The sequence below is a fragment of the Saimiri boliviensis genome, chromosome 13, assembly GCF_048565385.1.
Source record: "Saimiri boliviensis isolate mSaiBol1 chromosome 13, mSaiBol1.pri, whole genome shotgun sequence".
NCBI lineage: Eukaryota > Metazoa > Chordata > Mammalia > Primates > Cebidae > Saimiri > Saimiri boliviensis.
Window position 1 is genome coordinate 31330730 of NC_133461.1, and position 24035 is coordinate 31354764.

The 24035-nt window shown below is 40.3% G+C and overlaps 1 protein-coding gene across 1 annotated transcript; it reads left to right on the forward strand.

The window, feature by feature from the left end:
* Positions 1–3254: 3254 nt before the first annotated feature.
* On the forward strand, positions 3255–19056 carry IER3IP1 (immediate early response 3 interacting protein 1). The gene is made up of 3 exons (XM_039463582.2): positions 3255–3434; positions 16544–16645; positions 17833–19056. The coding sequence occupies exons 1-3, from the start codon at positions 3344–3346 to the stop codon at positions 17886–17888; spliced, it is 249 nt and encodes an 82-aa protein (XP_039319516.1). The 5' UTR covers positions 3255–3343; the 3' UTR covers positions 17889–19056.
* The last annotated feature ends 4979 nt before the right edge of the window (positions 19057–24035 follow it).

Consider the following 24035-nt stretch of genomic DNA (forward strand, 5'->3'; position numbering starts at 1 on the left):
CTGTTGTTTCCTTTGTCCCTTTATTTTATCTTTATGTGTCTTTGTCTATCTGACTTGCACTTAGGGCTAGGTTTTAGAGATGGAGTTTGGGAAATAACACACCTCTTCTTTTCTGTAGGCATAAACTAGTTGACTTATGTAGGCTTAACATCTTGGGAGTTAACGAATTATTCTTTTCTTTTGGTTAGTGTCTTTTCCAACAGTAGTGACTTAGGGACTTCCAAACTCCTTTCTGGGACTTACTGGTGTGTTTTTCCCTCTTTTATCTTAGGGCACTCTTTGAGGTTCAGGAAGTGATTATTTTGCATACTTGTTCTGAAATAACATCTAAAATTCAACATGTTCTAACTCAGCCTCTTAATAATGCTGCCAAAGATAAACAAAGCCAAATACTACTTAAACTGGTAAGGACAGATTTTAATTAGTAATATACTATTGCAATAGGAAAGCAGTTTTAGTTTGAACTGAACGCAACTTCAATTTGTACACAGGTGACAGAGCTGAGTAGCTTGGTACCACAAGCACGTGCCACCACTCCTGGGCTCAAGAAATCCTCTCACATGGGCTTCCCAAAGTGCTGAGATTACAGGTGTGAGCCCAGCTGACAGAGTGTTTCAAAGGGAGAATGAAGGGGTAGGAAGGAGGATGAGTGTGTCTCAGTAGAGACAGGGAAGTGAGAAACAACAAGGGATTGGTCAGAGCAGTTAGACCAGCTGTGTCTGTTGGCTGTCTTCCCGTAGTGACTGGGAGACAGAGCCTCTAAACTCTCCTGATGGGATTACATTTTAAAGGAATGGGTTTTAAGTCCTTGGGAAAGATGCTTCTGAGTTGTAGGAGAAACATGTACATCTCAAAGGGACAGGAGAAGGATTCACAATTGTAAGCCCTTTTTAGTAAATGCTCTAAGAACAGAAGGTGGGCCTATTGTCAGGTGTTGGCTAAAACAAACAGTAAATTTTTTGGCAGCCTGAAGCTTTTTCAGACAAAAAGCAACAGTAGCAACTGGATGCAACAGAGAGCTGTTAGAAATTATGTTAGTATTTGGCTGGGCGGCGGTTCATACCTGTAATCCCAGCACTTTTGGGAGGCCGAGGCGTGCAGATCACGAAGTCAGGAAGTCAAGACCATCCTGGCTAACACAGTGAACCCCGTCTTTCCTGAAAATACAAAAAATTAGCCAGGTGTGGTGGCATATGCCTGTCGTCCCAGCTGCTTGAGAGGCTGAGGCAGGAGAATCACTTGAACCCAGGAGGCAGAGGTTGCAGTGAGCCAAGACCACGCCACTGCACTGAGCAACAGATCAAGACTCTGTCTCTAAATAAATAAATAAATGAAAAATTTAAAAAGAAACTATGTTAGTATTTAAGTGTTTTAGTGTTGAGGTAAAGAAGATACACAATATGCATATCATTTGTGTTGAGAATCTGTAGTGATTTTTTTCTTTTTTTCTTATTTTTTGTTGTGTGTTTTACAAAGTCTCGTTTTGTCACCCAAGCTGTAGTGCAGTGGCTCAATCTCAGCTCACTGCAACCTTCGTCCCCCAGGTGCAGGTGATCCTCCCGCCTCAGCCTCCCCTAGTAGTGGGACCACAGGGGTACACTACTAAGCCCAGCTGTTTTTTGTTTGTTTGTTTGTTTGGTAGAGAAGGGATCTTGCCATGTAGCCCATGCTGAGAATTGGTAGTTTTTAAGAGGCCAACATTGAGGTGTGGTCAAGAAGAGGGCTCAGCCTGAAGGGATGACCCATTCCTATAATACAGTGTATCAGTCAGGGTTCTCTAGTGGGACAGAACTAATAGGACACATACATATATGTATAAAAAGACTGTCAACTTTATATATATATATATATAAAGGGGGAGTTTTTTAGGTAGTATTAACTCACACGATCGATCACAGGGTCCCACAATAGGCTGTCTGTAAGCTGAGGAGCAAGGAGGCCAGTCCAGATCCCAAAGCTGAAGAACTTGGAGTCCAATGTTCGAGAATAGGAAGCATCCAGCATGGGAGAAAGATGTAGGCTGGGAGGCTAAGCCATCTACCCTTTTCACGTTTTCTGCCTGCTTTATATCCTGGCCACACCATCAGCTGTTTAGATGGTGCCCACTTGGATTAAGGGTGAAGCTGCCTTTCCTGATCCACTGACTCAACTGTTAATCTCCTTTGGCAATACCCTCACGGACACACCTAGGATCAATACTTTGCATCCTTCAAGCCAATAAAGTTGACACTCAGTCTCAACCATCACATACAGCTAAGCAGGAGTCTAAGGCAGGAGGACTGCTTGAGCCAGGAGTTGAAGGCTGCATGGAGTCATGATGGTGCCCCTGCACTCCAGCCTAGGCAACAGAGCAAGACCTTGTCTCTGAAAAAAAAAAAAAAAAAAAAAAAAAAAAAAAAAAAAAGAGGTTCAGAGGATCTGGGTTGGAGTTTGGTCAAGGATGGGATGTTTCTCACTGATTAATTTTAAAACAGGTATTTTGTTTTAATATTCTTAAATCTTTGTCAAAGGCTTTGTTCTCTCATCTGTAAAATGGAAATATTAATATCTCCTGCGATCAAGTGCAGTGCTGAGCAATAGAAATATAATGCAAGCCTCACATGTCATTTACAATGTCTTTATAGCCACATTAAATAAAAGAATTAAAAACAAACAGAAAATATTAATGTTGGTAATATATTTTAACTCAATATATTCAAAATATTTTCTTTTTCTTTTCTTTTCTTTTGAGACAGAGTCTTGCTCTGTCGCCCAGGCTGGAGTGCAGTGGCACGATCTTGGCTCACTGCAGCCTCCACCTCCCAGGTTCAAGCGATTCTCCTGTCTCAGTCTCCCGAATAACTGGGATTACAGGCGCCCACCACCACGCCCGGCTAATTTTTGAATTTTTAGTAAAGATAGGGTTTTGCCATACTAACCAGGCTGGTTTCGAACTCCTGACCTCAGGTGATTTGCCCGCCTCAGTCTCCCAGAATGCTGGAATTACAGGCATGAGCTACCAGGCCCGATCTCAAAATAATTTCATTTCAACATGTTATCAACATTTAAAAATAATTGGGCTATCTTCTAACTTGTTCTAGTTCCCAGTGTGTGAAATCCGGTATGTATTTTGCACCTGCAGCACTGGCCACACCAGTGCATTGATTGCACAGCACCAGTCTAGACAAGTGACAGGACTTGCAGTCTTCAGCGAGGGGCAGTTCTTAGCAAGATGGGGCGGGGCTTCCCAGGGAGCTCGTCTGGGCTCCATCGGCTTCCGTAGGAAGGCGCCAGCCGCGGAGGCGCCACGTCTTTGCGGCGGCTGGAGAGGAATCACTGGGACTTCGGGCGGCTCCGGACCGCCATGGCCTTTACCCTGTACTCACTGCTGCAGGCCGCCCTGCTCTGCGTTAACGCCATCGCTGTGCTGCACGAGGAGCGATTCCTCAAGAACAGTGAGTGGGGCCGTGGGGCGCGGACTGGGGCAGTGCGCGGACCCGAGTGAGGCCGCATGAGGGGACACCACTGCCCGGGACGGATCAACAGCGGAAGGCTCGGCTCGGAGTGGAAGCAGAGCCTTTTCTCCTCTCATCAGATTTGAGATCAACAGCCGGGAGACTATTCCACAGACACCCGCTGTGCAGGGCCCAGGGGGTTGGGGTGGAGGGATACGGAGGTCAGCCAGGGCGCCTCTGCTTGCGATTACTTCAGGTCAGTCATTTAATCGCAGTTTCCTGTGACTCCTTTTCTTTTCTTTTCTCTTTTCTTTTCTTTCTTTTTTTTTTTTGAGACATTGTCTCGCTCTGTTGCCCAGGCTGGAGTGCAGTGGCGCGGTCCTGTGACTACTACTTTTCATTGTCGAAAACCTGGGGTCTGAGTTTTGGGTTAAGAGTTGGGGACGGAGGGGAAGGAGGCTTGGCTCATTTGGAGCATCGGTAGTTCACTAATTGATGGAAGGCAATAAGTGTTCCTGGGTTTTAGGAATTATAGGAAGGCAACGTGTTGGAGTTATCAGGACATCCAGCCACTCTTGTTCCAAGAAAAGTTTATTCAGATATCTTTTTGGGTGCATGCAGTATGCCAAAAACTCTGCTAGAATTTAGAAATTCAGAAATCACAACACAAGTTATACCTCCCAGGACCTCACGTTGTGTGCGAAGTATGTCCGTTTGAATCACTGAAACGTAAAGCCAGGAGCAAGATTGATTCATTTCACTGATTCCTTCAGAAGAGATTTACTGAGCACAAAGTATGTGCCAGGCCCATTTATAGTAACTGAAGTTACAGCAGCTACTCTGCCCTTCTGTTGGAAGTTAATCTAAATAAACACTGAACAAGTAACAAGTATAGAGAATATTATGTAAGAAAGTGAAGTGCAGGCAGATACCACCTAGTGAATCTGCGAAAGCTTCTTGGAGGAAGTGTGTCTAACCTGAAATCTGATACATGAGTAAACATTAACTCTGAAGGTGAAGGGTTGGGAGAAGTTGGAAGGGTGAGGAGAGCTTTAAGCAGTGTAAACCTGGTGTGTAAACTCTGAGGCAGGTGAGAACAGGGTCTTAAACAAGACAGTGACATGACCAGATTTGTGTTATTTGCAAGATCCTTCTGGCAACAATATGGGGAAAAGATTGGAAGGGAAAGCAGTGGATGTGGGGAGAGCCATTCTAAATAGGACAAGTAGATGCAAGTGGGTTTAACAGCAATAATTATGATCACTAATACTTATATAGCACTTACATGCAGGATCTGTATCAAGTGTTTTGCATATATTAACTGGTATAGCCTTCACAGCAACTCTATGGGATAGTTTCTTTTTTCATCCCCATTTTCCAATGGGAAACCAGAAGCACAAAGAGAGTAGGTGACTTTCCTAGGAAGCCACGGGTAGAAAGTAGAAAGTGGTGGAGCTAGGATTCAAACTTCATCTTCCAGTGTTCATCTGTTCACCGCTACACAGAAAAGTAGAAGAGATCAAGTTGGGGGTTGAACTGTGTCCCTCAAAAAGATGTGTTGAATTCCTAACCCTTGATACCTATGAAGGTGACCTTGTTTGGAAACAGGGTCTCTTTGCAGATGTAATCAAGTTAAGATAAGATCATACTGGGTTAGGTTCGGCGTTAGATCCAGTGACTGGTGCCCTTATAAAAAAAAGATTTGGAGACACACAGATGCACACACAGAAGACCATGTGACAACCGAGGCAGAGACTGGAGTGATGCATATATTAGACAAGGTATACCAAGGATTTCCAGCAACTTCTGGATGTTAAGAGAGAGGCATGGATGAGATTATCCTTCAAAGCCCCCGGAAGGAACCAACCCTGCTCACGCCTTGATTTCAGACTTTTAGCCTCCAGAATTACGAGAAAGTTTACGTTAAGCCACCCAGTTTGTGCTGCTTTGTTATGGTAGCCCTAGGAACCTTATGTAGCCCTAGGAATCTTATGTAGATCAGAAGATATTTTAAAAGTAGAGGCTATGTACGGTGGCTCACAACTGTAATCCTGGCACTTTAGGAGGCCAACGTGGGCAGATCACTTAAGGTCATGAGTTTGAGACCACCCTGGACAACTTGGTGAAATCCTGTCTCTACTAAAAATACAGAAATTAGCAAGGTATGGTGTTGGGTGCTTGTAATCCCAGCTACTCAGGAGGCTGAGGCAGGAGAATCACTTGTACCCTGGAGGCAGAGGTTGCGGTGAGCCCAGATCCCGCCATTGCACTCCAGCCTGGGCAACAAGAGGAAAAATGCCATCTCAAAAAAAAAAAAAAAAAAAAAACTGCTACAAACTGTTAGAATGGTTCGGAAATACTAATACTTTTCCCTCTAGAACTTTGTCTTCCACATTTTGTCTTCTCTACAGAGGCAGCATAGAAATATTTTGCCCGTGCATGTGTTTGGAATTTGGTCCCCAAACTAAGGGAAGATACTACATTGGCTTGTTTAAGTTGATAAGCTGTTGTTTAAAGATATCTAAATACATTTTAAAATAGAAGTTTAAAATATTTTAAGTATTTATTAAATATAGTTTATATAGGTGCTTTCCTGTTGCCTAGATTTTCTTTGTCTTTTATTTTTTAATTTAGGTTTTAGATAAGCAAATACAGATTTTTATAGCAAACTCCTTACTGGTTATCCTCCAGTTTTGCTTCTCTTGGGTGAAGCTGAGCATGTTCTTCAGTGGTTTGAAATTCTTCAGTTCTTCAATATCTGTAGCCTTCAATATAAACTTCAACACGCTCACATGATTTACAAGCCCACCATAAGGTACCCCTTCCTCCTCCTCCTCCTCGTTTATGCTTTCCCAGTATTTATCCTGTGTACCATTTTTACCACTGCTGAGACTTTACTCCTCAGTGACCTTGATGTAACTCCTTTCTTTAAGCGGCTAGCTCCTCAGCCTGTCAGTTAAGACCATGCCGGCCGCAGTGGCTCACGCCTGTAATCCCAGCACTTTGGGAGGCCGAGGCAGGTGGATCACGAGGTCAAGAAATCGAGACCATCCTGGTCAACGTGGTGAAACCCCGTCTCTACTAAAAATACAAAAAATTAGCGGGGCATGGTGGTGCGTGCCTGTAATCCCAGCTACTCAGGAGGCTGAGGCAGGAGAATTACCTGAACCCAGGAGATGGAGGTTGCGGTGAGCCGAGATCGCGCCATTGCACTCCAGCCTGGGTAACAAGAGCGAAACTCCTTCTCAAAAAAAAAAAAGAAAAAAAAAAAAAAAAGACCTACCTCTGGCATTGCCCTTTCCCACAAACCATCTGTGACCCATCTCCATGGGTCATATCACCACTGTAGTTTCTTTTCTGTCTCCTCCAGTAGACTGAGGAAAAGGATCCTCTTATCTTTACAGTTCTGTCAATCAACGAATGTTTTCTAAATAATTAAATAGCTTTAACATGATCATATTCTTGCAATTCCTGATATGAGGGATGTGTGCATTTTTATAAATAATTTAGCCAGTATTTTCACAGTAATATAGGGAATATGTTGTGTCTTCTAGTTTTCCACAATTACGTTAATTTCTGTTTAGTACAACAAAAAAATGCCACTAGCAAAGTAGATTTTGATGCCTGCAAAAATTGTTCTTACTAGAGTTTTTGTTTGCTTTATCCAATATCAATTTGACAAGTATTTGTCAATATCCAATACTAGGTATATTTTATGAACACCGCAATAGAAACACCTCACACATGAATCAGTGTATTAGTCAGCTCAGGCTGCTAATCACAAAATGCTATAGACTGAGTAGCTTCTCACTTCAATTTTCTCACTGTTCTGGAGCCCGGAAATCCAGGATCAGGGTACAGGCATAACTTGATTCTGGTGAGGGCCTTTTTTCTGACTTCAGATGGTCAGGCTTCAGGCCTTTCTCTAAGAATAGAAAGTGGGCTGCAGTTAACTGAGAACTTACTATATCTTTAAATTATTTCAGTGGTGATGCCTAAATTATGTTAATTCCAGTATTGTAGAGTTTTATCTTGTTTTGTCGAAGAGCAAATTTTTTTTTTCCTGGGAGTCACTCATCTCACATGTAAAAAATATGTTTAAGCAATTTTTTTGAACAGATCTAAAAGAAAAAAGATTGCTGGGAACTATGGTTTCCAATAAAAATGGAGTGCATAGTATTTAAAACAAATCCTTTTTACTATATGAGAAATTGTGGCTGTGGATGGAAAGGATTGATAATTTTACCAATGATAAATTTTTGAAACAAGTGAAGAAAATGAAACTATCAATATCATGTAAACGTGGTTTTAAAACATAATTTTAAATACTCTAGTGTGACACCACAGAACCTATCCTAGCCCTGAGGATGTTCATGCTGTGGGGAGGAAGACCTAATTGCAGAGGGCTTTCTCTAACATGAGCTTCTACAGGCTTTCTTTTTAAATTTTGTTTTTACTTTTATCAAAGCAATATGTATATGTTTTTCAAAGTCAGAAAGCTCTTCAGTTTAAAGAAAGATAGAAACCTTCTGTCTCATTCATCCTCGACCTCAGCCCCATTCCTTAGAAGCAAACTATTGACTTACGCTGTGGAAGGGTTTCACACAATTCTACCACCAGCAGCACACTCAGGCTTGAGTGAGCACGAGCATACTAGTCCTCCCTCAATCACAGTTTCGCGTTCCACAGTTTCAGTTAAACTGCAGTCAATCACAGTCTGGAAATATCGAAACGGTAAATTCCAGAAATGAGTAATTTATCCATTTGAAATTGTGGGCCGTTATGAGGAGCATGATGAAGTCTTGCACCATCCTATTCCATTCCACCTGGCAAATGAATTATTCATTTGTCCAGCATCTGCGAGCTGTGTATGCTACCTGCCTTAGTTACCTGTTAGTCACATAGCAGTTAGTTGTCTTGGTTATTAGAGTAAATGTTGCAGTATGGCAGTGCTTGTATTCAAGTAACCCTTATTTCACTTAGTGACCCCAAATTGTAAGAGTAATGATGTTGGTGTATTGTTCTAACTATTCTATTTTATCATTAGTTACTGTTGTTAATCTCTTACTATGCCTAATTTATAAATTAAACTTTACCATAGGTATGTATATACATTAAAATATATATATATATATTTATTTATATGGTATATATAGGGTTTCAAGCATCCCCTGGGGATCTTGGAACATATGCCACTGTGGATAAAGGGGGATTACTGTAAACATACTTCTCCATCTCTCCCTTCTCCAACTAATTATTGGTTATATTAGAATTCCATATTTACATTACTATCACTGTAAGTATTGCTCATAGCTGAACGGTAAAAAATAATGACTTTTATTCTTATAGTTGATTTGTGATTTAGGTATAGCATTCTAGATTGAAACTAGTTTTTCTGCAGAGTTTTGAAGACATTATACCTTTTAATTTTCTTATTTTTCAGTGTTTCTGTTAAATTTACTGCCATTTTGTTTTCTGGTTCTTTGTAGGTAACCTGATTTGGCTAAGCCTTTAGGATATTCTTGTTATCTTTATGAATTTGAAATTTTACAATAATGTGAACAACACGAGGGTCTTTTTTCATTCATTGGGTGGTTTTCTGATTGGACCCTTTGGTTAAAAAGGCTCATGTCCAGTTTAGGGATATTTTCTCTTAACATTTCTTCAGTAATTGCTTCCTATGTTTTCTTCTCTCTTTTTGGAACTGATTATTTTGACAGATTTATACTCTAATTTTCTTTTTTCTTTAATTTTGTTTGGTAGGTTTTATTAATTTCATCTTTCAACCCCCCTTTATTTTTGAACTTTTTATCTTAATGTAGCAAGAGCTGCTTGACCCCTGGATGGGATCTATTCTTAGGTATTGTGTTCTTGTTTCATAGCTATAATGGCTTTTCTCTAAGGATGTTCATTTAAGAAATTTATTTTTCTACTTCTTGCATCCTCTCTTCCTTAGAGTCTCCATTTCTGTTTGATATGTCTTTCCATATTAAGAATTATTCTTTCTTGACTGTTAGTTTATTTTTAATTGTAAGGCACTGAGAAGCTCTCTGGAAGTTCTATGTGTGGGGTCAGGACTTGTTTACTGGTGGGTCTCACTATTAAGTGAAGGAAGAAATTGGCTATTTCATTGAGGTGAGGCTCCCAAATGTCAGTATTGGAAGGAAGTCTTTGTTCCTAGACAACTGGCCAATTTCCAGAGTCATTTTCTAACTTCCTGACTGTAGAATATAAGTTTTATACATTCAGACATATGTGAGAGATAGAGCACATGGGCAGAAGTCTTACAGGTTGGTATTCAGACTTTTATTCAATCCACGCTCCACGGCTGTCTGCAGGTTCAGAGCTTCTGTGTTTCAGTCTCTTCTGAGAGTAAACAGCCCTTCTTCTGATGGGGTAAGAGAGGCACAGTCTAGGGACAGGAATGAGGGGAGTCGAATTGCTTTTATATAGACTTTCTTTTTTTGTTTGTGTTTTCTTTTTATGAGACAGGGTCTTGCCCTGTCACCCAGGCTGAAGTGCAGTGGTATGATCATGGCTCACTGCATTCTCGATCTCCTGGTCTCAAGTGGTCACTACAGGCACACAACACCAGGCACAGCTAATTATTATTATTATTTTGAGACTGGGTCTCACTTTGTGGCCCAGGCTGGTCTCAAACTCTTGGGCTTAAGCAGTCCTCCGTCTTGGCCTCCTAATGTGCTAGGATTTCAGGTGTGAACCACTATGCCCAACCTAGACTTTCAGTTAATCCCGGTTTTCATCTTTGTCACCTACACTGGCATTTTAAATTTTCACTCACTTTTCTAGAGTTAGCCCAATTCACTTGTTTTGTTTTTTATTATGTACTTCCTGTTGGGTTTAAGTTTCAGCTTTTCTGTGCTAAGTCAGTTATTCTTCTTGAGTTTTTTTTCTTATTTTCCAAATTTTGAAAGATTTCTCTTTCCTGGAGATTTCTTTCTTGTTAACTTATCCTTTTATTGTGATTTTTGGTAGGGTATCCAGAGAAAGCTAAGAAAAAAAGCTTTTTTGTTTATCCCAGAACCAGGCTGCTTTCTTATTGTATAAAGCTGTTATTTTAGGTTTATATGAGTTAGGAAATCTTCCTAGTCATTCTATCTTTCCATAGACATTTTCCAGTAGAAGTTACGCAGTTTAGAAGGTTACAAAGCTGATGGTGATCATTTTGTCATGTATGGCTAAAGAGACTAATATTAAGTAGCTTTTACCATGCTATAATTAGTTAAAGGCCGATCATCTTTGAATTTAAGATTACACAAAGAGGACTGCCATTTAGAGGAGAATGCCGATTGAGCTACCTAAAAGAATGAAAGAGAAATATATGGAAGAAAGAAGTTAGAGTAAAACATTGTACTAATTACACTGAAAGAAAATGTATTTGCTTGCCAGAAAGATAAGTAGACTCAGAAATGAGGGTGATGTTGCCCAGGCAAGATCCAGGTATATTTTGTGTCCTTGCTTCTGCAGCACACATTATTTCACATCTTAACATTTCTGAAATGGTTTTTTAACTTGGGTAGATGTGTACATTTAGTATTGGAGGATTTCTTCCCCCTGCCCTCAAATCTACCATTGAATGATAGGTTTATTTTATAATTCATGTGTCTTAAAAATGAAGAAATAGGCTGGGTATGGTGGCTCATGCCTGTAATCCTAGCACTTTGGGAGGCCGAGGCAGGAGGATTGTTTAAGCCCTGGAGTTTGAAACCACATAGTGAGAACTCATCTCTGTTTAAAAAACAACAACAACAAAAAAATTTATGTATATACAATGAAATAGAGTTCTTTGGAAGTCTTGTTTATGATCCTAGAATTTACCTTATCTTATCCCCGATTAACGGTTTATTCTTATTTAGTTTAATGTCACAGACATTTGCTCAGTACTTGCTGTGAGGTGGGGAGTGGGGAAGAGCAGAAAGTTAAAGAAAGATGGCTAAATTGTAGTCCTTATCCTCCAGGAATCTGTAATCTTTTTTTTTTTTTTTTTTAATCACCAAGGGAATTTGTAATCTATGAGGAGACACCTGAAAACAACTAACCAAGTAGGAGAGCAAAGTCAATACGATCAGTAGATTATTTGGGTAGCAAAGAAAAATGTTTATTCTGACACGTAAGTGGGAATCAGGAAAAGCCCTGACATTGAAGTCAGACCTAGATCAGAAGTTGCCTTTATCATGTACAGCCAGCCGGGCGCAGTGACTCATGCCTGTAATCCCAGCGCTTTGGGAGGCCCAGGCAGGTGGATCACTTGAGTCCAGGAGTTCAAGACCAGCCTGGGTGAGATGGTAAAGCCCCGTGCCTATAAATAAAGTACAAAAATTAGCTGGATGTGTTTGCATGTGCCTATAATCCCAACTATTTGGGAGGCTGAGGCAGAAAGATCACTTGAGCCTGGGAGGTGGAGGTTGCAGTGAGCTAAGATTGTGCCACTGCACTCCAGCCTGGATGAGTGAAACCCTATTGTACAGCAACATGTACAGCAATTAGAGAGTAATTCAGGGGTCCCCAACCCCCAGGCCACGGACCTAGTAGGAACTGGACCACCCAGCAGGAGGTAAGTGGCAGGCGAGTGAGCTAAGCTTCATCTGTATTTACAACCCCTCCCCATGGCTTACATTAGTGCTTGAGCTCTGCCTCCTGTTAGGTAAGCAGTGGCGTTAGATTCTCATAGGAACATGAATCCTGTTGTGAACTGCGCATGTGAGGGATCTAGGTTGCTCACTCCTTATAAGAATGTAATGCCTGATGATCTATCACTGTCTCCCAACACTCCCAGGTGGGACTGTCTAGTTGCCCGAAAACAAACTCAGGGCTCCCACTGATTCTACATTATGGTGAGCTGTATGATTATTTCATTATATATTACAGTGTAATAATAGAAATAAAGTACACAATAAATGTAATGCGCTTGAATCATCCTCAAACCACCACCCCCCTCAACCCCTGTCTGTGGAAAAATTGTCTTCCATGAAACTGGTCCCTGGTGCCACAAAGGTTGGGGACCACTGGAGTAACTGACTTTGAATAGGAATACTTGGAGGGTTGTGGTAGGATATAAAACTAGAATGTCAATTTAAGGAGTTTGATCTTTATTCAGTAGGCAATAGGAATTGAGGTAGTAAGATCTAACCTTTAAGGGAGAAAACTTACGGGGTTGAGACATCAAGATCACAGGAATATCTGTTGAAAGAGTCTTGCAAGAGATAGCAAACGCTGTGATAGTGATAACTGTGATGGTAGTTATACTATGGCCGTCCAAAAAAGAACGAAACCCCTGTGAACTGGAAGGGCTATAAGCAGAGCCTGAGCTAGGTTCTGTGAAGAGTGAGTAGGAGTCAACAACAGCCCTGTTGTAAATTTGAATTTTAAATTAGTTTTTATTATACCACAGCATATCTCATTGACAACAAAGCAAACAACCATTATTTAGCGTTTTATTTCAACCAAATAAAAGTTGATTAAAAGTGAAATCTTATTTCCCGATATTTGAGTCTTTCAGGTATATGTATTTTTAAAAACTGTTCTCTTCAAGTTGAAGGGTTAGCGTGTCAGGAATTAATTAAGCCCTGTAGTCATACGAGATAGGAAAAAGTGGACCTGAAAATGAGGACAAGAGAAGGACAAATTGTAGAAATGAGGACATGTAACTCTTCAGAAGAATGTGTCGCACAATAGAAGGAGTATTAGTGCATTAAAGAAATGATGATCTGTAGTGTCACAGAAAAATGACAAAAGAATGTAAAAGAGTCATTTATAGAGGATAAGAGTAGGGTCGTAGGGTAAAATTCCTCAAGTCAAAATTAATAAATTACGACGAATTATTAAGGAAAAAGAGAAAAAAGGTAGGTCCTGCTGGCAGACTAGATCATGCTTTGGAAGCCCAACCAAGCTATTACAGGTTTGGATCATAATCCAAAAAGACACAGTCCTGGATGCCATAATTCCTAATGTCTCAAATCTCAAAAGATTAAAATCCCGAATCTTGAAAGATTTTCAACTCTGTCAATTTTGGCGAAGGGATTAGTGTGTTTTGGGTATAAGCAGGATAGTTATATCATGGTAGGTGCATCATGTTAGGCAGAACTGTTACCTTGTTCTTGTCTTTATTTGCATTGGGTGGAAGATTCAGGTGAGTGGGTTGACTACTAGATGTTGCAGCGCCAAAAAGTTCGGTTTAAAAATGTGTCACCTCCATTAGCATTCCTTCCAGCTGATGGTATTCCTGGAACTTTGAATGAATTAAAGCCACATTTGCCAGAAGAAGCCAGTGAAGTTACTGTCTGGTTCAAAAATAATTATATGTGGCCGGGCGTGGTGGCTCATGCCTGTAATCCCAGCACTTTGAGAGGCTGAGGCAGGTGGATCACAAGATCAGGAGTTCAAGACCAGCTGGGCCAACATGGTAAAACCACATCTCTACTAAAAATGCAAAAATTAGCTGGGCGTGGTGGTGAGCACCTGTAATCCCAGCTACCTAGGAGGACAAGGCAGAGAACTGCTTGAATCCAAGAGGCGGAGGTTGCAGTGAGCTGAGATCATGCCATTGCACTCCAGCCTGGGTGACAAAGCGAGGCTCCGTTAAAAAAAAAAAAAAAAAGAAAAAGAAAGAAAAAATTATACGCATAGTAGGGTAAGAAGACACTGATGTAGCAGTGTTGCTGCTTGATCACCCATGGATTTCTGGGTACCTAAAACAACATAGAAGCATGGCACAGAGGATGGGAACTTTTAATAGGGAAAGCTCATGTTGTTATATATCAAACCATGGAAGAATTTCAAAAAGAGCAGTGCCACTTAGAAAATGAATGTGAGTAGTATGTCTGAGGAAAGCCAGGTCCTAAAAGAAAAAAAAAAGCAGCTATTCATTGTGACACAAGACATCAAAATATAGTTAATGATGGAGAAAGTCAACTAGCTCTTAAGGAATATCTCCAGGCAATTGCCCATAATCTATCCCTGTAATAACACATTATCATGTCACATTTTTTCAGCTTTTTTTCTTTTTAATTGTTTTCACTATTTTCAATTGTCAGCATTGGTTTCCCAATGCTGTGTATGTATTTCATCTTTACATCATTTGCAATACTGGAGGTATAAACTGTGTAGAGACTTTGAGAGAGTTTTGATTTGTTTTATGCATTCTTTGCAAACTTGACTGCAGAAGGACATTACCACAGTGTTGACTTTGTGTATTGGCGTTGTGCATGTATGTGAAAACATGCTCAGTAAATGAAGAAAGGTTATTTCTGTATATCTGTCTGCATTTGTGAAAAAGAAAATTTGTGATCTCAGCTCTTTCGGCAATTGCATATGTACTGGTGACCCACTGTATTTTTCACTGATCCTGTCAAAAGACTTAGGTTGTTTGTCATGGTATTCAGAGGACCACAGTTACAAAGCTAAGTTAACACACTTACCAACCATAGTGATAATGTGTTTATACATGATAATGTGTTTATTACATTTTCCTTTTTGGCCTGTTTCTTTGTGAATACAGTTCACTTGCTCATGGCTGTTATATCTGTGGGACTGCCATTAGTATACCTTAGTGCCACAAAAATATATGTGCTGTCATTGCCCGTTTTTTTGTGTAAAGTGGCCTTTGAAGTGTTCTATTGTATTTTTATGTTTCTCAAATAACACATTTGCCTCTTTTTAAAACTTTTTAAATTGAGACAGGGTCTCATTCTGTCACCAGGCTGGAGTGCAGTCATGTGATCATGGCGTACTGCAACCTCGACCTTCCCCGGGTTCAGGTGATCCTCCCACCTCAGCCTCCCGAGTAGCTAGGACTATAGGCGCATACCATCACACCCAACTAATTTTTGTATTTTTAAAATACAAAATTAGGCTGGTCTCAAACTCCTGGGCTCAAGTGATCCACCCACTTTGACCTCCCAAAGTAATGGAATTAGAGGCATGAGCCACCATACCCAGCCCCCCAAAATTCTTTAAAAGATAACTCCCCTTTTAAAAATGTAAATGAGGGCTGGGTGCGGTGACTCATGCGTGTAATCCTAACACTTTGGGAGGCCAAGGTGGGTAGATCACTTGAGCCCAGGAGTTCGAGACCAGCCTGGGTAACATGGCAAAACCCCATCTCTACTAAAAACACAAAAATTAGCCAGGTGTGGTGGTGTGTGCCTATAGTCCCAGCTACTCGGGAGGCTGAGGTGGGAGGATCACCTGAACCTGGGGAGGTTGAGGCTGCAGTGAGCCATGATCACACCACTGCACTCCAGCCTGGGTGACTCCAGCAGGGCAACAGAGTAAAACCCTGTCTCAATTAAAATAATAATAGTAATAAAAGAAATACTTAGGCCAAATGTGGTGGCTTGTACCTGTAATCTCAGCGCTTTGGGAGGCTGAGGTGGAGGATCACTTGAGATTAGCCTAGGCAGCAAAGGGAAACCCTGTCTCTATATTATTATAAATGATTTTCTAAAAAGAATCAAAAAATTATTCTTCCTAGAATTACATGCTTGAGATTTCAATGTTTATTGATTGTCATTTTTGGGATTTTAGACTTCAGGGTTTTGATCTGTTGAAATTTCAAGATTTGGGATTATGGCATTTGAGATTTGTGTATTTTGGTATTATGATCAACTCCCACTTTACCAGATTTACTTTAAAAGTTTCCCCAAGTAATGTAGACAATGATTCTCAGCTACAGCATTTTTATACTAATGATTTTGATGGATTTTTATAAATTCTGAATTGAGCTAATTATAATAATTATGTAGCTTGACAGTTTGGTTTTTAGTTGTGACTTGAGAAGTATTTGAATGGTATTTTTAAAAAAGAAAAAAAAGCAGTTACAAAGACCATCTTCACTAAATTAAATGCCATGAAATAATTTAGACTGTAGTTTATTTTATAAAATCAAAGTGTAAATGAAGTGAAATGAGGGTGTTGCTATCAAAATTTTAAAAACTAAAATGTTTAACTCACTATTGTTTTAACTTTCCTTGAAAGTCATGACTTTACGTCTTTAACAAGGTCTCAAGCTAATCTGTTAGAAGATGCTAGTGAGGGAGCAAAGCAAGTATGTGATAACTTTTAACACAGCTAATCTTTATATTATCCAGTTGGCTGGGGAACAGACCAGGGAATTGGTGGATTCGGAGAGGAGCCGGGAATTAAATCACAGCTAATGAACCTTATTCGATCTGTAAGAACCGTGATGAGAGGTAAGAAGAAAAGCTAATAGAGCACTCTTAAGTTTTAATGTTGTGGTTTTATTTAAGTAGCAAAGCTTCTGAATGTGGATACCACATATGCCATTTGTAGTGGGAATTTTTTTTTTCTCTTAAACATGGCTTTACTGCTTGAAAGTTAATGGGTTTTTTCTTTTTCTTAGTTTGCCTCTTATTTCTTTCTAAGCCAGTTGGTACAGAATGCTTATAATCTGTATATTTGTGTGTTACCTGTCACAGCTCATAGAAAATATATATTCTTGCCTTTTGGGAACTGTTGCTTCCAATTTGTAAAATCATGCACAGTATTGGGAGGCTTTCAAGAGAAAGCTGGGTGCGGTGGTTCACTCCTGTAATCCCAGCACTTTGGGAGGCTGAGGCAGGCAGATCACCTGAGGTCAGGAGTTCGAGACCAGTCTGGCCAACATGGTGAAACCCCATCTTTACTAAAAATACAAAATTAGCCGGTGACACATGCCTGTGATCCCAGCTGCTCAGGAGGCTGAGGCAGGAAGATGGCTTGAACCCAGGAGGTGGAGGTTGCAGTGAGCTGGGATTGTGCGATGCCACTGCACTCCAGCCTGGGAGACAGAGTGAAATTCTGTCTCAAAAAAAAAAAAAAAAAAAGAGAGAGAGAGAGAGAGAAATAAAGATCTCATGTCTGTCATTCTACTGGAAAATATTTTTTAGCAATTCAAGAAAAAAGAGTTCAAAAACCTTTTATTTAAAACAATTATAATTAGGGTCCCTTCTCCCTTTAACAACCTTGGATACAATGTTAAATAAGTTCATTTTTAATGTAGTAAATTGACATTACAGAATTTTCTTTGCACTGTATTTCTAATCTTAAGTGTCAGTGGCAACCCTGTGGGTCTACTTCTGCCTGAGTCTGATGCACTTATGTTCCCAGGGTTATACCAGGACCATCTACAGATGTTTCACATTCATCTGATTGTTCCAGTGCAACCCTTATTCCTAGTTATACAGACTTTCTTGAAAATAAGTTTTGGATTTCATGATCTAAAGTATTTTAGAATGTCCCTGTAATAATTATTTATAACATGATAATGATGACATATTGTTAGATATTTCCATCCTTCCTAGAGGCTAATAACTATTTCCTAGTTTTTTCTCTGATTTTTTTTTTTATAGTAACAAACTTTTTTTTTCTCTTTTTGCAGTGCCATTGATAATAGTAAACTCAGTTGCAATCGTGTTACTTTTATTATTCGGATGAATATCACTGGAGGAAATGGAGACTCAGAAGAAGACATGCCAGTAGAAGTTGTTACTTCGGTCATTATTGGAGTATTTATATCACTAGCTCACCTTGCACTTGTCAAAAATGTAAAGCTGAAAATAAAACCAGAGTTTCTATTTATCTGTTTTTTTTTTTTTTTTTTTTTTTTTTTTTTTAATGTTGCACTTGTGGTTTCATTACCAAAAGATCAGATCATGAGAGGGAGTAACTCTTCAGGACTGGAATATCTGATTGCTCACTGTTAATAGTAGTTCATGCTGTGGTGAGATTGTTAAAAGAGTGCAAGACCGTTCCTTCTCTTTTTTTTTTTTTTTTTTAAGATATTTTTCTATCTCTCACTTCTCAGGGATGAATTTTGTTTTGAAAGTTTTGAAGTTCCTTGCAACTTAGCCAGGATGTGAGTGGTTATCCCAAGATAAAATTTAAAATATTTTTTAAAAGTAATTACTGCACATAAAATGAAAAATAGGTAATTTGAATAATTTTATTTTAAACTCCTTGGTTATTTTGTCTATATATTGTCTCAGCTATAAATTCAAATTTATAGATACTATTGACTATTAATACTCTGATTTCAGGGAGAATTCTGTCAGTCACATGATGATTATGTTTTTGTTTAGCATTCTTTCCATGCATTTGTTATTTTATTAATTGGCCTGAATGATGAGACCAGACCAGTATCTACAGATTTTCATTGTCAGAAAAATCTACAGGTCTGCCCTTTTTACAATGCTTTTTTATTTATGCTTTAAAAAAAAAAGCATAAATATTAGTCTGCAAGAGCAGTCCTAAACAATCACAATTAAACTACTACATAAGAAGACCATTTATCGTGAAGCATTTACCTCTCAAAAATCATTACGTTTCTATTTCTTGGTGGAGTAGCACATTGTGGGGTGTGATTCTTAATTCTTATTAAGTTTGACAATAGGACATTCATGCTGGATATGTTGTCTTTTGTTTTATTTTTATGTCTCAGACCATCGTGTGAGGTTGCTCATCTCATAATACAGTTTTATGCAGAAAGGTTGAAACTGTGTAAATGGTTTTTGTTGAAATTATCAGTTACAGTATTTTAAAGGGATACAATGGTGTCTTTGTTTATAGGAGAACATTTGTAAATAAAGTTGAATTTCTAAGTCAAGCATTTGTTTCTGTACCTTAGTATAAACCTGTCAGTGTTAGCTGCATTAATCTCCATTTTTTGTATAGCACCTTTTATTATATGTTCTTTGCTATAAAATTGCCAATTACAGATTTAATGAAAGTAAATATTTACATCTATTTTTTTTCTTCAGTGAATTAACTGAATTGCTGCCCTACATCCAAAAGACTCAGGAGCAACTTTTATTTTATGACTTAAGTTACTTCTAAAACTATGGAGCAGGTATAAGTTACTTCTAAAACTATGGAGCAGGTATTAAGTACCTTTTGGCCTTACCTGAGTTAGAGATGGATGATCTTTGGACTGTGGGCTTGCAGCTAGAGCAAGGAATGTACAAAGGATTCTTAACTGATTACTTGACTCGTGAATAACTGACTAATTTGGTACTTAGAGGCCATGTTCTTTCAGCTGTACAAAGAACTGAAGCATGAGTCTGAGCTACTGACAAGATTCAAAAGAAGCAGTTACTTGAGGGCAGGCCCATTTCCCCAGATGGTATGAGCAGTCCAAAATTTTTTAAAAAGAAAGAAAAGAGTGACCTTGATCTGATGCTATTTTTCATGTAAGATATTACAGCATACCTTCATATTTAATTCATTGTTGGGATATCGTCCCAATATTCTATCAGGGAGTAGTCACAGAAGGGCCAGGATCAAAGTGTTCTGTAGCTAAGTAGTTCTGAGGAAAGTGAAGCACTGGACATCAAAATATGTCATATTAGAAGGCCACTTCATAATTCCACTTTTAATGCGGCTGATGAGGGGTCTGTAAGCTTTCACAGGTCAGTCCTGGCTTCCCCAGAGCAGTTGTGATTCAGTAACCATAGTGTGTTATTTTAGTAGACAACTTAAGTGCCTGTTGGCCTGCCCACGTCCTCCCCTTTATCTGTTCTCAGGATTTACAATTTGTGATTATTCTGGACTCCAGATACTGATGATGTTTATAGTCCTTATATATTCTGGCCCTATGTTTGCATGCCTCTGAACTGAACGAAGGTTCTTCGCTCTACTTTATAGATACTAACTAAATTTATACCCTAATCCCTAATCAAGTACAGTGGTTTTCAAACTCTTATTATTAATAGCAGACTCAGATTTTCAAAGGAATTCTGACATAGAACTGTAACATTCCAATATCGAAAACAGATGAGAGTAGGTCCATTTATTTGTTTTTAGTTGAAATAGGGCTGGGACTCAAAGGCTCACTATTCAGCCTCCACTGTACTCCGTCAAGCGTCCCAAGGCATTTCCATAAAACCCTAAATTTTCAAAAACATAGCTATAAAGTACCTTTTAAAAATCCCTGCTTTAGCTGGGCGTGGTGGCTCAAGCCTGTAATCCCAGCACTTTGGGAGGCGGAGGCGGGTGGATCACGAGGTTGAGAGATCGAGACCATCCTGGTCAATATGGTGAAACCCCGTCTCTACTAAAAATATAAAAAAAAAAAAATTAGCTGGGCGTGGTGGCGCGTGCCTGTAATCCCAGCTACTCAGGAGGCTGAGGCAGGAGAATTGCCTGAACCCAGGAGGCGGAGGTTGCAGTGAGCCGAGATCGCACCATTGCACTCCAGCCTGGGTAACAACAGTGAAACTCCATCTCAAAAAAAAAAAAAAAAAAAAAAAATCCCTGCTTTAGCTGGAAAAAAGAAATAGATCATGTCTTTTGTAGGAACATGGAGCTGGAGGCCATCATCCTTAGAAAACTAATGTAGAAACAGAAAAACAAATACTGCATGTTCTCACAAATGGAAGCTGAATGATGAGAACTCATGGACATAAGGAGGGCAGCAACAGACACTGGGAGCTATTTCAGAGTGGAAGGCGGGAAAAGAAGAGAAAAAATAACTATTGGGTACTGGGCTTAGTACCTGGTTGATGAAATAATCTGTACCAAAGCCCCGTGACACAAGTTTAGCAATTTAACAAACCTGTACGTGTACCCCTAAATCTAAAATAAAAGTTAAAAAAGTAAAAATACAAATACTTTTTAAAAATCCCTACTTTAGGGAGGGTGGGAGGGGTGAGGGATAGAGAAGCTACGTATTGAGTACAATATACAGCAGTCCAGTGATGGGTGCACTAAAATTTCAGACTTTACACCAGTATATAATTCATCCATGTAACCAGAAACCACTTGTACTCCTAAAGCTATTGAAATAAAAAGCTAGCTGAGTTCCCCAACCTTCCTCCCCCTACCAAAATCCTTGCTTTAGATGCATAAGAATAGGGAATCTGATCTGTGCTCTAGATGGGTTACATGTGTTAATACTGGTGAAATAACAAGAGAAAACAAGATACTTGACTAGTAAAAAGAGTAGGAGGCAAGATATTTCTAATATATCAAGCAAACCTTTTACCATGCGACTGAAAGCCAGCTTCCTAGGATCTCAGTAGTTTTTGGTTGTCCTATCTGTAAAATTGGTTAGTAACTTCAGAATAGAAGTCTGGCCAGATTGTCATATATATAATCTTTTACAGATCACTAATATTTGATTCTAGATGTGCTTCAACCAAAGAGATGTTCTCCTGAAGTAAAATGTTTTTTATGAAGTAAATCATTTTCTCATTATTAGTGTCTAAGTTATTACCAATGTAACATTTTGAGGCTGGGCACAGTGGCTCACACCTGTAATCCCAGCATTTTGGGAGGCCAAGGTGGGCAGACTGCTTGAGGTCAGGAGTTTGAGACCAGCCTGGCCAACATGGTGAAACCCCGTCTCTACTAAAAGTACAAAAGCTGGCCAGGTGTGGTGGCACATGCCTTTGATTCCAGCTACTTGGGAAGCTGAGGCACGAGAATTGCTTGAGCCTAGGAGACAGAGGTTGCAGTGAGCGGAGATTGTGCCACTGTACTCTAGCCTGAGCTACACAGTGAGACTCTGTCTCAAAACAGCAACAACAAAAATAACATTTTAATACCAATCAGAATGGAATTCTTCTTTTGTGAAGACTTCTCTTGGCCCTGATTGTTCATTGTAAGTCAAATATTGCGAAAACATTTGGTGCAAGGACCTGGGACACAGTGGGCAATGCCCATGGGTATCAATGGTCAAGGTAAATTTTGGAATCCTGTTGGTGTTCCAGTTCAGATACTACTTTATGTCTTCATTCCTTTGGGTTTTTTGCCCCTTCTTTTTTTTCTGAATCCAGTCCCTCCCTTTGGAGGGTCTGAATTCCTTCTTTATATATCTTGCCTTTCATCAAGTAGGTCCATTTGGAGAGGAGAAAGCCATTAGTCCTATTCCATTATTCTACATAATGTGAATGAAGCGGGGCATTGGTACTCACTCCTGTAATCTCAGCACTTTGGGAGGAAGAGGTGGAAGATTTGCTTTAACCCAGGAGTTTGAAACCAGCTTGGGCAACATTGTGGGACTCCACCCTGTCTACAAAACTCGAAATTAGCCGGTTGTGGGGGTGTGCACCTGTGGTCCCAGCTACTAGGGAGGCTGACGCAGGAGGATCCCTTGAGCCTCGGAAGTCGAAGCTGCAGTGAGCCATGATTGTGCCACTGCACTCCATCCTGGGTGACAGGGTGAGGCCCTGTCTCAAAAAACAAAATAAAACTGTCAGTTACATTACCCAATTGCCCAGTCTTGGAGGCTGACAATTGATGCCTTCTCCCTAACCCCAGTCTAATTTGTCACCAGTTTCTGTTTTGCCCTCTGCTTTGTTTCCACATGTTCTAGTTTAAGTATCTCTCTTGTCGCCCTGCAGTGGGTCTCTTATCTGGTCTCACCCATTCTGGTATCTCTTCTATCCATACTGCAGGCAGAGGCAGCATTTACAAAAATGCATTTCTTATATTACCTACTTAAAATCCTTTAGTGATGTCTTTTTTTTTTTTTTTTTTTTTTTCAAAGACCTTGGATGGTGATGCCTTAATCTGGTCAAAGACTCAGCTGGCTCATAAGAGGAAACTAGGACCAAATTCTTTTTCCTTCAACCAATTATACCCTCACACAGAAAACTTAGCAAATATGAGTAAGGCAAAACAACCTTCAGATCCAGTGGGGAGGAAAAGCAGAAGGCTCCTAGTCCAGGGGACAGAATGGGGGCAGAAAAGCAGAAGGCTCCCAGTCCAGGGGACAGCTCCTAACAGGGCTGACTGCAGCCCTGGGTAGTGGGGCTGCTAGGTTGTGATATACGGGTGGCATATATGGGTCCCCAGTCAAGGACAGAGCAGTGGTCTTAACAAGGAGTACAACCCTGTATGAGGTGTAACCCGAGTCAGTATCCTATTATGTCAAGACTGATCCAGAAAGTCGTTCAGTCATTTTCACAGTGCCTAAGAGTGACCTTTCTGCGCTGTTATTCAGGTCCACACAACTTACCTGGATCAAGAGGAGACAAGTAGAGACCCCCACGAGTGTGGCAGTGGAGCAGGGAAGGAGGTGGTTCTGAGTGCACCAAGATAAGAGCTCCCCTGGAACAGGAAGGCACGGCCTGTGGCGGCTCTAACCCAGAGAGAGGCAGGGTGAGAACACTAAACTTTCGGGATCGCTGAAGCGGAAAAGGAGGGACGTTGCGGCCTGAGGGAGTAGTTAATGGAGAAACAAGTGCCAGGTGTTATTCAAGTAGCTAAGGGGGAAATGGCGACTTCGGAGATTGGGCGTGTTTAGTACAGTATGACTTCTTAAACCTCGAGAGTGAACAAACGGTGGAGGAGGGAGGGTGCAGGCAAACAACGCTACTCAGTAACGCTCGGTTCAACAGTGGTGCTGTAGATTGGCAAACAGCTACCGAGCAAAGGCAGGGGATTATTTTTCCTCGTGCATCCTGACCCAAGAAGCTGCGCCCTTGCGGGAGTGGATGCTGCAAAGGACTGCGCTTTTTGTCAATGGCGGTGCAAGTGGAGGGCTATTCGGCTCGGTGAGTGGATGCAGGCGGAGGACTACTCGGAGGGGCGGGGCGGGGCGGGGCCGGGCCAGGAAAGGCCGAACTTCCGGCGTGGCCTGGC